At 39.0% G+C, this 16889-nt stretch overlaps 1 protein-coding gene across 2 annotated transcripts in view; it reads left to right on the top strand.

Moving 5' to 3' along the window:
• Nucleotides 1–16889, top strand: part of MORC3 (MORC family CW-type zinc finger 3) — a 46638-nt gene that overhangs the window by 12752 nt on the left and 16997 nt on the right. For both annotated transcript variants that reach the window (XM_003800664.3, XM_023519586.1), the window contains exons 3-10: nucleotides 523–655; nucleotides 1734–1948; nucleotides 2799–2946; nucleotides 3748–3895; nucleotides 5021–5149; nucleotides 5357–5476; nucleotides 8272–8369; nucleotides 16024–16128. In XM_003800664.3, the coding sequence (XP_003800712.2) occupies nucleotides 523–655; nucleotides 1734–1948; nucleotides 2799–2946; nucleotides 3748–3895; nucleotides 5021–5149; nucleotides 5357–5476; nucleotides 8272–8369; nucleotides 16024–16128 (1096 nt within the window). The remainder of the gene's footprint in view (nucleotides 1–522; nucleotides 656–1733; nucleotides 1949–2798; nucleotides 2947–3747; nucleotides 3896–5020; nucleotides 5150–5356; nucleotides 5477–8271; nucleotides 8370–16023; nucleotides 16129–16889) is intronic.

Raw genomic sequence — 16889 nt, 5'->3', positions numbered from 1 at the left:
TCAAAAAAAAAAAAAAAAAAGAAACTTGAGTTAAACTGATAAGGGCCACCCACCATTTGAAGAAATAAGTAGAAGGTAAATCTTCCATCTATTATGTAGTTTAGCAGCAAATAATACTGCTTTCTTGTTTATTCACTAACTATTGTGTACCTTCCATTTCAACTTCTAGTGCTAGTTACACTCAACTCTCAGTTCCTCTTTTAACAGGCTACTCTCTCTCTAAATTACCTCTATAATGCAGTGATTTTTTCTCCTTTATACTTCTTCAGTGCAGTAGGTACAAATCTTTGCTCTCTGTTTAACATGGAAGGCTTTGGAAAGTGTTAATTTTGTATAATAGTCAATTAATACATAGTGGATGCAGCTTAATTTCATGTTTTCAAATCTTAGGAGTTACTAAAAATTTCAACTTTTAAAGTTGTCTTAAAAATAGTAGTCTACAGCTTGAAATAGGATTGTTCTGAACTAATTGCTATTCTTTGAAATGTAAAATCAGAATTTCTCAAAACTTTTGTTTCCCAGATAATGCTTATGATCCTGATGTGAATGCTAAACAGATATGGATTGACAAAACAGTGATAAATAACCACATATGCTTGACATTCACTGATAATGGGAATGGTATGACTTCAGATAAATTACATAAAATGCTGAGGTATGTACAATGGGTGATACGTCTTAACATCACTGCTTTTACCTAGTTGAGGGCTTCATGGGTCATACTTTTTGTCTTTAGTTTTGGTTTTTTAAACATGAAATGCTGTCTCTATTGTGTGATTGATCTGTTCTCTTAAGAGACCATCATTTTTTAATAATAGAGTATTAGGCAATCCCCACTATTCTTATTTTTTCCCCTTCCCTTGTCTGACTTGCCAGAAAGTCCACCTTTTCTTTAGAGTTGTAGCACATTGATATCACTGATTCATACTTTAGTGTAAATTAGTTTTAGCAAGTAATTCTAATAAAACTTAACCATTTGTGGGGAGGGTTACTTTCACAGGTTTGAGAAAATGAGAAAACATGAAATAGCTATAAGGCCTGGGGTTCTAGAGCCATAGAGTAGGATGTTGGTATGATTCCGAATGTGCCTGAATGGATAGTGAGAGACAGTGATATAAGTGCAGGGTAGAGGGAGAATTTAGAGGCAAAGGTTTTTATGCTGTTCTTTATTTCTTATGCTGTCATAAAAAAGTCAGGTGACCATTACTAATCATTCCACAATAGGCTTACTGAAAACAAGAGAATCTTCAAACTTAGAGGAAGAGATTCATAGGGTAAAATCTGAAGGTCCCAGGAATCCAGATTATAATGCAGCCATTTAACCAGGGTGTGCCAGGCAGTGTGAGCTCCCATAATCCTTGTGGCCCTGTAGATTTGGTTTCCTTCATTTCAGAGATGGGGAACACATCAATAGATTAAAAAGTGCAGTAGAACCTCCATAGTTGACCACCTCCCTACATCGACTACTTCATTAAGTTGACCTAGTTTTCATAGACTAAACATGTACCACATCTGTGTATCAGTACAGCAGGCCTAGTTCCTTATGTTGACCAGTTTGTTACAGTCCCTTGGGTAGTCAACTTACAGAGGTTCTACTGTAATGTGCCCAAGATTATATAGCTAGGAAGGAAGGCCAGCACCTGAATCCAGGCTTTTTACTTGGTACTATACTTGTTGAATGTAGAGAAAAACAAGAATTATAGATACTTATTTAAAAAATCTTTTCTTTTTAGCTTTGGCTTCAGTGACAAAGTCACCATGAATGGTCATGTCCCAGTTGGATTGTATGGGAATGGCTTCAAGTCAGGTTCTATGCGTTTGGGTAAAGATGCGATTGTTTTTACCAAAAATGGAGAAAGCATGAGTGTGGGCTTCTTGTCTCAAACCTACTTGGAAATTATAAAAGCAGAACACGTTGTCGTCCCAATAGTGGCATTCAACAAGCACCATATCCTTTTGATTGTAAAATAAAAGCTGTGGCGCGGCTGAAGAAGTATTCTAAAATTCTATCCTTTGCCTTCCTCCAAATTCTTCTTTTTGAATCACATATATTCTAGACCTTGCTTGAGTCCCATGCCTTTTACCCCACACCTGAGGCTAAGGATTTGTTCCTTTATCTTCTGTTTTGCACCATAGGAATCTTCAGCATAAAGTGGTTACATTTTACGTTAAGCTTTCCATAGCTCTTCTGTTTATTTCAGGTTTATTGTGAACTGATACAATTCACAATTTCTGATACTTGAAAATTTTGCTAATGACCATGAAAAGTAGGATAGCTATTGGAAAATGCCTTTTGTGTAAGCATATTGAAATATTGGAAGGCATTTGTTAGGAATAATAATAAACATGTTTATTTTTTATCTGTCTTGGTGTTTACTTGAAATCAAATTTAGAAAATAATTCAGGAAAAATTGTTTGGTTATTTATTCTTGGAGACAGGCTGTCACCCAGGCTGGAGTGCAATGGTGTTATCATAGCTTACTGTAGCCTCCAGCATTTGAGCTCAAGAATGCTCCTAGTTCATCCTATTGAATAGCTAGGACTGTAGGTGTGCACCACCACGCTCAGCTAATAAAGTTTATGTAGAAACAAAGTTTCACTGTCCTGCCCAGGCTGATCTTGAACTCCTGGCCTCAAGTGAACGTCCCATCTCAGTTTCCCAAAGTGTATTGATTATAGGTGTGAGCTGCTGCACTCAGACAGAAAATAGTTTTTCTGTTATTTAAGTTGATAGAGTTGGTTTCCATATTAATAGTGAAAAATGTGTTGGCAATCTAAATCTTTAACTTACAATATACGACAGATGATTAATTTATCAGAATCAAAAGCCAGTCTTGCTGCAATTCTGGAGCATTCTCTGTTTTCTACGGAACAGGAGTTACTGGCAGAACTTGATGCTATTATGGGTAAGAAGGGGACAAGAATCATCATTTGGAACCTTAGAAGGTAAATGCAGACCTCAGGTAGATGTTGACCATTTGGGAAGTAAAATGTGTGGGAAGGGTTGGTTTCATTATGTTCATCCCTTGTTGCCCAGAGTGGTACTCATTTTTTTGCATAATTAATGATATGTTTAATTGTTCATTTGTCAAAGGATATGTGGGTTGTTGTTTACAGTTTTGGGCTATTCCAAATACAGCTATAAACATTCATGTACAGGTTACTGTGGGAAATAATAGGCTTCATTTTTCTGAAAGGTATGATTACTGTGTCATATAGAAGTTGTTTTTTAAGAAGCTGCCAGACTTTTCCCGAGTGGTTGTGTCATTTCCTTCTATCCATGTATGAGAGAAAGGGGTTCCCTTCACCTTCTTTTCTGAATTCCTCCCTTGGCCCTTACTTTTAGCGCCTTTTCCCTTGTCATGAGGTCCACCATGTGCAGGTTTGTTATTTAATCTTTTTTTTTTTTTTTGGCCAGAGCGCAATGGTGTCATTGCTCACTGCATCCTCAAACTCCTAGGCTCAAGCGATCTTCCTGCCCCTGCTTCTTGAATGGCTAGGACTATAGGTGTGCACCACCATCTCTGGCTAATTTCTTCTGTTTTTTGTAGAGACAAGATCTCATTCAGGCTGGTCTCAAACTGCTGACCTCCAGTCAGCACCCACCTTGGCCTCTCAGAGTGCTAGGATTACAGGCGTGAGCCACTGCACCTGGCCACTTTCTCTTTTTTTAGCCACTGAAAGTATTTGCTTGATTATCATGCTGTGAAGTTAAATTTTGGTTCTTTCTAAAAATTATTTTTACAGCTACAAAAATTCAACAGAGTTCGACTTTGAAAAGGATAAATATGACATCAGAATTCCTGAGGATTTAGATGAGACAACAGGGAAGAAAGGGTACAAGAAGCAAGAAAGGATGGACCAAATTGCCCCTGAGAGTGACTATTCCCTGCGGGTCTGTATTGCGCTCTCCTTTTGGAAATGAGAAAATAATCAAATAATGGTAGTATTAGGAGAGCTTGTTAACCTCTTGTGTTACAAAGGCTACCAGTGGTCTCTGAATGAAAGTATCTCAGTCCTGAACCAACTTATTAAACTTTATTAGTTTACTGCTTGTTAGAAAACTTTTTTTTAAATTGTGATTTCGTTAAGTTCAGTGCTTATATAGTTCTTTTACTATGTGCTTAGATTATTTGAAGTGATAATACTGGACTCAGTATGTTGTATGATAGCTATACTATTATTAATTAATTGAGGCTTGGCGCCTGTAGCTCAAGCGGCTAAGGCATCAGCCACATACACCAGAGCTGGTGGGTTCGAATCCAGCCCGAGCCTGCCAAACAGCAGCGACAACTATAACGAAAAAAATGGCTGGGCATTGTGGCGGGTGCCTGTAGTCCCAGCTACTTGGGAGGCTGAGGCAAGAGAATCGCTTGAGCCTAGGAGTTGGAGGTTGCTGTGAGCTATGATGTCATGGCACTCTACCCTGGGCGACAGCTTGAGGCTCTGTCTCAAAAAAAAAAAAAAAACTAATAATAAGTTTTTACGAAAAGAAATGAAAACATTGTAATGACTGCTGGTTGTTATAGCTCAATTTTAATAAAGCATTATTAAGTATTGATACATTCATTATTTAGAACTTTTTTCCTTATCAAGGTTACTCTTGTTATTTTTGCCTAAATAACATTTATTTTACTTCTGCTTTTTAAATTATAAAGCAGTATATGTACTTGACAGGAAATGTCCTTTCATATGTAATATATTTTTTAAATTGAGATCATATACATGGTGTTTTATAACTTTTATTCACTCAATTATACTTTAGTACATACATATAGGTCAGTAGATCGTATATTGTGTATCATTTTTATTGGCCACAATATATTGAGTTTGTTTTTAATGAAAAAATAAATCAGAATAACTCATATAGGTCTGTAATCTATATTACTTTATTGAAAAGGTAATGTGTCTTTTATCAAAACAAGGTGATAGGTTTCTATTTAAATCCACAACTAAGTATGTTGAACAAACTTGTTGGTAATTATTTGTAAAGGACAAATATTGTTATGTTTCCTCTTAGGCTTACTGCAGTATATTATACTTAAAGCCAAGAATGCAGATCATCTTACGCGGACAGAAGGTGAAGACACAACTAGTTTCGAAGAGTCTCGCCTACATTGAGCGGGATGTTTACCGACCCAAATTTTTAGTATCCTTTCTTTTTTCCCTTTTTATGAATCTGTAGTATAGACAGGCCTATCTCCTTTTCCCCTATCACTCTTTATCCTTGTATGGATTCTTATCCTCTCAAACTTTGCCTGCATGGTGTACTGCTATACTTAACTGAATAATGAATTAGAAAGGATGACTTGAAGTGAGAAGGTGTTGTGTTCAGAATTTTCCTTAACATTTTAAGACTAAAACAGTGAGAATTACTTTTGGATTCAACTGCAGAAACAAAGATCATTATGGAATAATGATGTATCACAAAAATAGACTCATCAAAGCCTATGAAAAAGTTGGATGTCAGTTGAGGGTAAGCTTTACATTTGAAAAGAAAATATTGTTTTTTTACAAAAGTTATAATAAATGCATAATTTTACTATGCTTTTTTTACCTATGAGTTTTTAAATGTCAGACTTTTTAAAGTAATATTAGTATGGCATTTGAACTTTTATATTATTCAGTTGATCTTGAACAATCCTGTGGGCAAGAGACAAAATATTTATTTTATCCCCGTTTTACAGATGGGAAATTGAGGCTACTAAATAGATTAAGCAACTTGCGTAAGAGTTAACAGTGACTCTGAATCTCAGACACAGGCCATTAGATTTTAGAGTTGAAGGCACTGCAAAGAACCAGGCTGAGTAGAATTGATAGTAGGAATTTATTAAGAACATCCACCAGCAGATGGTCTGCCACCAAAATGGCATCAGCCCCAAGTTGAATCCCATTCGGTGAACATTCTGATGCTCTTTAGGAGGGATACATGTGTAGTTCAGGAGGTGGTGGGCAGGCCATAAGTCAGTAACTGGGATGTGGTGTAAAATACTAAAGGACACCTGCTGGAGGGCTGGTAGAAGGTAGGAGGGTTACCTGGAAAGAAGGTTTCACAGAACCAGAATAAATACTGATCCTATGGTTTTTTTTTTTACCCTTGACTTTTTAAATGAATTGTCTAGAGACCCTCCCGGATAGAGAAAGACTAAGAAGTCCTGTTTGCTTCAGAGTAGTTAGACTGTTAGAGGTATAGGGAGACTAAGAGTCCTATACGTGAGTGTTTAACCCCCATTCCCCTTTCAGGTAGACCTGGAGGGAGAGAAAGACTAACACAGGCACACCTCTTTTGAACAGCGTTTGATAGGAATCCTATGATTATTTTAAGAATTCAGGGTTAATTCTTAAAAACAACTTTGTTTAAAGCTTTTAGGTATAGTTTTGTTTTACAGTTCTCTGGTTACTCTACTTAGTATAATAGTGCAAATTTTTCTTGAATATTATTCAACAGGGGTTTCTAACTCTGCTTCACATAGTCTATGTAGCATAAGCCTAGAATATAGCATTTTTGCAGAAGTAAATGAACTTTGTTGGGCTCACCTTTGAAACTACTAATTTCAGTCAGAAAATAAATTTTAAAATCTGGCAGCCACTTCATATGTGTGTAAAGTACAATGACAGCTAAAATACTTTTCATTTCTAAATGAAATACTCATTTTTATCAGAAATATTATGTGATGTGTTAGTAAAGTTAATGTACTTCATTGGTGATTAGAAATGTGCTTTTAGTAATAGGACTTAATGTTTCAGGCTTTAAAAGAAATGTATCTGCTACAGAAAAGAAATTCTTTATGATTTATGAATCAGACTTAACTGAGAAATTAGCCCATTTTTCCAACCCAGTTAAATTTGCATTGTGCACAATTTCTTTTTTCTTTCTTTCTTTTTTTTTTTTTTTTTTTTGAGACAAAGTCTCACTTGGTCACCCTTGGTAGAGTGCCGTGGCATCATAGCAACCTCAAACTCTTGGGTTTAAGCAATTCTCTTGCCAAAATGCCTGGCTGTTTTTTTGAGACAAGGTCTCACTTTGGTTCAGGCTGGTCTTGAACCTGTGAGCTCAGACAATCTACCTGCCTCGGCCTCCCAAGTGCTAGGATTACAGGCGTGAGCCACTGTGTCTGGCCTACATGCTGGTAAAAATAGACTGTTACTGCAAACTTGTAACATTTGACTTTACTACATGATAAACTGGGCCTGATATTTGCATTCTGTGGATTCATTAAACATTAAAGAGGTATCAGATACCCATTATGATTTGCCATGCTAGATGCTCAGCATAAAAACATGGTAAGATACTGAGTGTGCCCTTAGAGCTCAATTTGGTGGGAACGATGGAACATCCTTGGAAGCATCAGAAAAAGTTTCATTGAGAAAGTGTTGATTGAGATGAGTCTCCGTTGACTTTACTGTGTAAAGTCTGGAAGGGCTCTTTCTAGGCAGAAAATACATCTTCAAAGGAAGGGAAAGAGGCTTCTGAGAGTATGACATTACACGGGGAGTAGTTTGCTGTGTCTGAACCATATTTTAAATGGAGAACAGGAATGAGAGAGGAAGATGCCGCTGGAAAAAAGATGGACAAGAACTACAAATTGAGGGAGTCTTGTTATTTACTATGGTTCACAAGTGGTGCAAGATGAGGAATCACTGATAGTCTTTAATAGAGCAGCATGACAGTTGGATTCATGTGATTTGGTCCGTAGATAATGAAAATTTTCATTTTATAAGTTACATGTTATTTTCCTTTTTGTTTGTAGACTCAGAAGTGAGCTATAATCATAAATAAAATATGCCTGTGAGTCATATACTTTAAGTTCAGTATTTTAGCTAGCAGGGTTTAAAAAATAATCCAAATGACCTATGTTTTTATTTCATTATCATTAGCATCTGGGTAAACTACTAACTTCTGTCTAGGAATTTTTTGGAATATTATGTGCCAGAGCCTTTGCTGGTCACAACACATACTGAAATGAGTTACTTGTGTTACTGCTCTTGAAGAAATTGTACCCTAGTAGAAGTACTTTTTCCCTCCCTCGTAGAAAACTGGGGATAAGACTGTCTAAAGGGGTACTTGTCAACAGTAGAAGTGGTTTTGGAGGAAAGCTCTAAATATTGGGAATTCACTCTCAGGAACATATATTCCTTACCAGTGTTTTTTCAGTCTCAATTTCATGAGAATCATAATATTTTATACAAACTGTAAGTCTTTGTTTAAGGGTAATTATTTTGAGCATCGTACCTTATGCTTAAAATGCTGATTTTGTTTTATTTTTTCAGGCCAACAACATGGGTGTTGGAGTAGTTGGAATTATAGAATGTAATTTCCTTAAGCCAACTCATAATAAACAAGATTTCGACTATACTAATGAGTACAGGTATGTTACCTATTTAAATTATTGACTGAGATTCCTAGGAAATGATTACTAAGAAAGCAGGAACTTACCTTATTTTTCCTGAATCTCAGAAATACCTCATCAGTAAAGATAGGTTAGAATATACTACTTGTGATGGAATAGATTACAATTTCTAGAATAACAGAAAAGACAGTAAAATTAGTTTCTGCCTCAGCTCCTCACTCACCTGTTTTCTTAAATTCTATAATGTAATTATACCTTAATAATTACATATTAAGGTATGTGTATATTTTATAGGTATAGGTAATTATGTATAAAAATATCCACAAGATTGCAAAAAATTAGCTTAGGAAAAGTTCTGAAAGTATTTCCAAAGTAAACTTTAAAAAGAAGTCAATAATTTAAATAGGTAAATAGAAGGCCTGGCCAGTGCTGGTCTGTAGACAGAGTCTGGTGTTGCCAGAGAGTATGGGAGCTAGTCTGCAGAAAGTGCCCTGTGTTACTTGAGGTTGTGAGTTTCTGGAACCAGCAGAAGACTGCTAGTGGGCAGAGGATGGCCTGGGGGCACAGCTGGGACTCCTCTGGGATGTTACTGGGCTCTGGCCAAATGACAGTAGAGTGCCAGAACCTGGACTGGATTTGGCACTAGCCTAGAGACAATAAATTGATAAATGACATGAAAAAGCCAAAAGGTTATTCTTTTATAAGATTGATAAAATCTATAAGCAATATTAGAATTGAAAAGGATATTACTATAGATCCTACAGAAATAAAAATATTAAGGTGCTAGCATAAATAGTTTTTTACCATTTTAGATAATATGGTCATGTTCCTTTGAAATTGAATCCATTCTGACTTGGCACCTGTAGCTCAGTGGTTAGGACACTAGCCATGTACCTTGGAGCTGGTAGGTTTGAACCTGGCCAGGGCCTGCTAAACAGCAATGACAACTGCAACCAAAAAATAGTCAGCATTGTGTTGTGGCTGGCACCTGTAGTCCCAGCTACTTGGGAGACTGAGGCAAGAGAATCACTTAAGCCCAAGAGTTTGAGGTTGCTGTGAGCTATGACATGACGGTAGTCTACTGAGGGAGACATAGTGAGACTCTGCCTCAAAAAAAGAAAAAAAAGAGTAGGCTCGGCACCTGTGGCTCAAGTGGCTAAGGCGCCAGCCATATACACCTAAGGTGGAGGGTTCGAATCCAGCCTGGCCCACCAAACAACAATGATGGCTGCAACCAAAAAATAGCCGGACGTTGTAGTGGGCGCCTGTGGTCCTAGCTACTTGGTAGGCTGAGGGAGAAGATTCTCCTGAGCCCAGGAGTTGGAGGTTGCTGTGAGCTATGATGCCATGGCACTCTATCCAGGACAGCATCAGGCTCTGTCTCAAACAAACAAACAAAAAAATGAATAGATAATGAAATTAAATCAATTCAAAACTTCTCACTAAATTCAAACATTTAAGGAAGTGGCATTTTTTTTTAATTTTTATTTTATTATTATTGTTTTGAGACAGAATCTCACTGTGTTGTCCTCAGTAGAGTGCTGTGGTATCATGGCTCACAGGAACTTCAAACTCGTGGGCTCAGGCGACTGTCTGGTCTCAGCCTCCTGAGTAGCTGGGACTACAGGCGCCTGCAACAACACCGGGCAATATATATATATATTTTAAGAGATGGGGTTCTTAAACTTGCTCAGGCTGGTCTGCAACCTGTTAGCTCAGGCAGTCCACCTGCCTTGGCCTCCCAGAGTGCTGGGATTATAGGCGTGAGCCACCACCTCCAGCCCTTTTTAAAAATTTTTTTTAAGAGACAGTCTCACTTTATCATTCTTGGTAGAGTGCAGTGGCATCACAGCTCACACAACCTCCAACTCCTGGGCTTAGGCGATTCTCTTGCCTCAGCCTCCCAGGTCACTGGGACTATAGGCGCTTGCCACAACGCCCAGCTATTTCTTTTTTTTCTTTCTTTTTTTTGAGACAGAGCCTCAAGCTATCCCCCTGGGTAGAATGCCGTGGCTTCACAGCTCACAGCAACCTCCAACTCCTGGGCTCAAGCGAGTCTCTTGCCTCAGCCTCCCAAGTAGCTGGGGCCCGGCTATTTTTTGGTTGCAGCCGTCATCGTTGTTTGGCGGGTCCGGGCTGGATTTGAACCCGCCACCTTAGGTGTATGTGGCTGGCGCCTTAGCCACTTGAGCCACAGGCACCGAGCCCCAGCTATTTTTTTGGTTGCAGTTTGGCCAGGTCCGGGTTTGAACTGGCAACCCTTGATATATGGGGCTGGCACCCTACCCACTGAGCCACAGACAGTGTCCATCCTTTTTTAAATTTTTAACTTAGAATTTTTGTGGGTGTATAATGATTGCATATATCTATGGAGTACATGTATTATTTTGATACAAGAATACAATGTGTAAATAATCGGGGTTATTGGGGTATCCATCACCTCAAGCATTTATCTTTTTTTAGTGTTAGGAACATTCCAATTCCACTTTTCTAGTTATTTTGGAATATGTAATAAATTACTTCTATCTTGCTATCATGATAATACTAGATCTTAATTCCTCCTAATGGTATTTTTCTCCCAATTAACCAACCCCACTTTAACCCTGTCTCCCCACTATCCTTCCTGGCCTCTGGTAGCCATAATTTTACAGTCTCTTTCCATGGGATCAGGGGTTTTTGTTTTGTTTTGTTTTGTTAGCTTTCACATACAAGTGAGAACATGTGTTATTTTTCTTTGGCTTGTTTCACTTAAGATAATATACTCTAGTTCTGTCCATGTTGTTGCAAGTGACAGGGTTTCATTCTTTTTATGGCTAAACAATATTCTGTGTGTATATATCCCATGTTTTAAAAAATTAATTTAGCCTTTAATGCAGTGGTTCTCAAGCTGTGGGTCTGTACCCACAGGAACTGTATTAAAGGGTCACGGCATTAGGAAGGTTGAGAACCACTGCTTTAATGAATTCTGGTGAGTATATAGAAAAAGGGAACCCTCCACACCGACATGGGAATGTAAATTACTGCAGCCAGTATGAAGAACAGTATGGCACTTCCTCAAAAGAACTAATAATACAACTACCATATGATCCAGCAATCTCACTGCTGGGTATAGATGAAAAAGAAAACGTCAGTGGGATATTGAAGAGGAATCTACACTCCCATGTTTATTGCAGCAGTACTTGGAGTGTTAATAAAACTTTCTCTTAAAGGTTTTATGAGGCCACATAAACTTGATAATAAGCTCGAGTATATTATAAAGCAGGAAGTTTATGTCAATCTCATGATGATAAACAGTATCTTTATTAAAATAAAATACTATCCAGTGACATCTTAAAAGGATAAAACCAGCTCAGGAGGCTGTATTCCAGATAGTATGGGTGGTTTTAACATTCAAAAATCAATAGAATTTACCATGTTGATGTTAAAATGAAAACCCTTATGGTCATTTGTGATTTTTTTTTTTTAAGGGAACACTTAGAAAACCATGAGTAAGGGCTGTGTGTGGTGGCTCGCACCTGCAGTCCTAGCACTCTGGGAAGCCAAGATGTGCATATCGCCTGAGCTCGCAGGTTAAAGACTAGCCTGAGCAAGTTGATTCGGTATGCTCAATCTGTACCTGTAGTTGACAAAATATAGAGTTGACACAGAACACTACAGAGATTAGGAACACCACCCACCCCAAACCCCCATGTAGTTGAAAATTATTACATAACTTGACACCCCCCCCAATTTAACTGGTAGCCTGCTATTGACTAGAAGCCTTATATCTTATCAGTGACATAAACAGTCAATTAACACATATTTTGTATGTTATGTAGATTACTGTTTCTTACAATAGAGTAAGCTAGAGGAAAGGAAATGTTAAAATTACAAGGAAAATCTATTTACTAGGCTTAGCGCCTATAGCTTAGTAGTTAGGGCGCCGGCCACATACACTGAGCCAGGCAGGTTCCAACCATCCCAGGCCTGCTAAACAACGAGAACAACAACAACAACAACAACATAAAGCCACACGTGGTGAGTGCCTGTAGTCCTAGCTACTTGGGAGGCTGAGGCAAGAGAATCACTTAAGTCTGAGAGTTTGAGGTTACTGTGAGCTGTGATGTCACAGCACTCTAGTGAGGGCAACATAGGGAGTCTCTGTCTCAAAAGGAAAAGATGAAAAAATAGATATTTACTATTTGTTAAGTGGAAGTGGATTATTATAATGGTTTTCATCATCTTCACATTGAGTATGCAGAGGAGGGAGAGGAGGGGTTGACTGGTCTCACTCTCTGGAGTGGCAGAGGTGTAGGAGTTGGAGGAGGCAAAGGAGAGGTGGCGTAGTTGGTGTAGCTTTATGGAATAGATCAAAAATTTCTGTCTGCCTTTCTTGTATTTTTATTTCTCTAAAAATGTTCCTGTATAGTACCACTCTTCCTTCACTATTTGCTTTAGTCTCAGTGCCGGTATTATAGAAGGGTCCATATTATAAAAGTAGTCAGAAGCAGTATTGAGTAAACCCTTGGGCCAGATTTTCTAGTATGTCAGTTTCTGTTCCTCTGTGTCGTCTTCCTCTTTGGCACTGCTTTGGAAGCACTTATCTCCATCGTCATATTGTTAATTTCTCTGGTGTGGTATCTATTAGCTCTTGAATTTCTGCAAAATCAGTTTTGAAACCTTTCACCTTACATCTCACATTCACAGTATCTTTTATGATTTCCTTAATTGTCTCTAATGTAAATCCCGTGAAGTTATGAATAATATCTGAACATAGCAGGAGTTGATTATGTTTGGCTTGGCGGCTTTCACATCTTTTTCTGTAACAATAGCATCTTTAATGGTGTAGTCCAGGGGTCCTTAAACTTTTTAAACTGTCCCTCAGACCGTTGGAGGGCTGGACTGCCCCCCTGGGGCGAGTTGGCTGCTAAGCAGGACAGGCAGAGGTGGTAAAAACACCTGGTGGGCCAGATAAATGTCCTAGGCGGGCCACAGTGAGGACACCTGGTGTAGTCCTTCCAGACTTTCATGATGTTCTATCTGGTTCCATTCTTTTCCACAGCACTGATATCCTTTCCCTGGAGTGCTGTCTTTTTTTTTTTTTTTATTGAGATAGAATCTCATTTTGTCCCTCTCAGTAGAGTGCTATGACATCTTAGCTCACAACAACCTCAAACTCTTGGGTTCAAGTGATCCTCTTGACTCAGCCTCCCAAGTAGCTGGGACTACAGGCGCCTGCCATAATGCCTGGCTATCGTTTAGAGACAGGGTCTCACTCTTGCTCAGGCTGGTCTCAAACTTGTGAGCTCAGGCATGGAGACCCTAGAGGCTGAATTAGAGATGTGTTTGGGGGCAGGTACTATTTGGACACCTTCTCTGTTAAACTCATTTGGTTCTGGGTAGCCGGGAGTATTGTCCATTATTTAAAAGGCTTTAAAAGGCAGTCTCTTATTGGCAAGGTACTTCCTGACGTCAGGGACAAAGCATTGAAGGAACTGATTAGAAAAAGAGTTCTTAGAAGGGTGGCGCCTGTGGCTCAGTGAGTAGGGCACCAGCCCCACTTACCAAGGGTAGTGGGTTCAAACTTGGCCCTGGCCGAATGCAACAAAAAAAATAGCCAGGCGTTGTGGCAGGCGCCTATAGTCCCAGCTACTCGGGAGGCTGAGGCAAGAGAATCACCTAAGCCCAAGAGCTGGAGGTTGCTGTGAGTTGTGACGCACAGCACCCTACTGAGGGTGACAAAGTGAGACTCTGTCTCAAAAAAAAGAGGATTTTTACAGGGCATAGGCACTAACCTCCTAAGTAGCTGAGGCGGGCTGAGGTGGAAGGATTGCTTGAGGCCAGGTCAGCCTGGGCTATAAAGCAACGAAAAGAGTTCTTGAGGTCTATGCCGCCTCCTCTTTTTTTCTTCCTGTTTTTTGAGGGGGTTTGTTTGTTTGTCTTATAACATTTAACATAACTGTTCAGGCACAACAGGTTTTGTACAACCAAGACTAGCATCTGGTGTTTCTTTTCCCTTCATTGCTGGGGCTTAGCATCTTCATAGAGTAAGGTCAGTCCTAATCATAAACCTGACTGCACGAGGCAGTGGGCTTAGCCTATCCTTTCCTGCCTTAAATCCTGGTGCCTGCTTCTCGTGCTTACTAGTAAGTGTCCTTTGTGGCAGTTTTTTCCCCAGAGCACTTTGTTTTGTGTTGAAAACCTGGTTGGGCATATAACCTTCCTCCGAAATGTTTTCTTAATTGCATCCAGGAACTCCTGCCTCTTGGTTGGCAAAAGCTACTTCTTTTGTTATCTTGACTTTTTTAAACCTGTTTCTAAAATTATTAAAGCCTTTATTGACATAAATTCCTCAGCTTTGGAACCTTTACCTTTTTGTTAAGTTTTCATACAATGCCTTTGCTGTTTCTTGAGTCATAGTAGAGACTATAGGTATGTTCTTCAGTGATCCTGCACCAACATAGGAGCTGCATTTTCAGTACAACATAAAAAGGTACCTCACAAAAAATGCAAGGCTTTTGCACCTGTGCTGGTCTAGCTACAGTAACAGCTTCATAAATTCTGTTTTCTTTTTTTAAATACTGGTCCTTAACGCTGGATTCATTATTCTTATAGTGCTGGGCAGCTGCAGCTGCAGATCTCAGTCTACAGCATGTACCAAGCAATTCAATTTTTCTTTTAATGAGATAACTTTTCTCCGCTTTTACTCCACTATAAGGAGTACTTACAGCATCACTAATGGCCTTTCGTGTGGGGTCCTGGTAATTTTTAAGCACCAAACATAATAGAAAAACACGTGGGCCAGGTGTGGCGGCTCATGCCTATAATCCCAGCACTTGGGAGGCTGAGGAAGGTAGATTGGCTGGGCTCACAGGTCTGAGACCAGCCTGAGCCAGAGTGAGACCGTGTCTCCAAAAATAGCTGGGCGTTGTGGCCAGCGTCTGTAGTCCCAGCTACTTGGGAGGCTGAGGCAAGAGAATCGCTTGAGCCCAAGAATTTGAGGTTGCTGTGAACAGTGACACCATGGCACTCCACCGAGGGTGACAAAGTGAGACTCTGTAACCAAAAGAAAAAAAAAGAAAAAATACATGAGAGCTAAGGGAGCATGTTTTGCTATGTTTCCAGATTTCTTGGAGAGACAAACTGCTCAAGTGCAGATGGTTTAGCCACTACTCGAGACACTTTAGCTCACCATAGTAGCAAGAGGAGATGGCTATGAAATTATTACAGTAGTACAGTGTGTACTACAGTTACAATACTGGATCTTTACGTTTGTTTCTATTTCTGTTTCATCACCTAGGATGCTGTGTGAGGTCTGTGTTTGTGTATGTTTTTATTATAAGCTTGTATATGTTTATTGGCAGTAAGTGACAATAGACTAATAGCTGCATATATTTTATGCATTCGTGACAACTTTTAAAAATTATTTTCAATATTTCTAGACTACAAGATTCATCTGTGTTTTTTTTTGGAACTGTTTTAAATCTGTAAAAATTTTTCCAATGTTTATTGAAAAAAATCTTATAAGTGGGCCCTTGCCGTTCAAGCCCATGTTGTATTCTTCATTAAATGTACATTTTGTAGTTTTTCCTTCTCACCATGTTCATCTAAACATTACAAGAGTATTAATGATTTCTATTATGTATATAGATTTAATCTTTATTTTTTTTGAATTTGTGATGTACTTTTTAAGGCTTACAATAGCAGCACTGGGAGAAAAGCTGAATGATTACTGGAATGAAATGAAGGTGAAGAAAAATGCAGAGTATCCTCTAAATTTGCCAGTTGAAGATATACAGTAAGTACATTTTAACAGATCAGCTCATTCTGAAATCAGACATGGTATTGGGGAGTATAATGATTGTACAATGTTTCACAAATATATGTCTCTAACTCATAGTGAGAAATAAATTCTGTAGCATGAGTTAGCCAGCACGTTGCAAAACCCATGAATTAATAATATATGCGTCTATACATACACACAGGATTAATGAAACAGTGTTTACCCATATGTGTGAAGTATGTTGGTATCATTTATTAAGTTTAAAAATGCTTTTCTTTGGGCAGCACCTGTGGCACAGTGAGTAGGGCACTGACCCTATATATATACTAAGGGTGGCGGGTTCAAACCTGGCCCTGGTCAAACTGCAGTGAAAAAATAGCTGGGTGTTGTGGGCACGCGTGGTCCCAGCTACTCAGGAGGCTGAGGCAAGAGAATTGCCTAAGCCTAAGAGCTGGAGGTTGCTGTGAGCTGTGACATCACAGCACTCTATCGAGGGCAACAAAGTAAGACTTTGTGTCTTAAAAAAAAAAAATGCTTATCATGGGTTTGTCACCCATAGCACAGTGATTACGGTGCCAGCCTCATACACCAAGGCTAGTGGGTTCAAACCAGCCTGGGCCAGCTAAGCAAAAATGACACCTGCAACAGAAAAATAGCTGGGCATTGTGGCAGGCACCTGTAGTCCCAGCTACTTGGGAGATTGAAGCAAGAGAATCGCTTAAGCCCAAGAGTTTGAGGTTGCTGTGAGCTGTGATGCCATGGCACTCTACTGAGGG

Source organism: Otolemur garnettii, unplaced genomic scaffold, assembly GCF_000181295.1.
Source record: "Otolemur garnettii isolate 467f Iridium unplaced genomic scaffold, OtoGar3 scaffold00180, whole genome shotgun sequence".
Classification (NCBI taxonomy): domain Eukaryota; kingdom Metazoa; phylum Chordata; class Mammalia; order Primates; family Galagidae; genus Otolemur; species Otolemur garnettii.
Note: the sequence above shows the minus strand (reverse complement) of the source record. Positions and strands in the feature narration are given on the sequence as shown.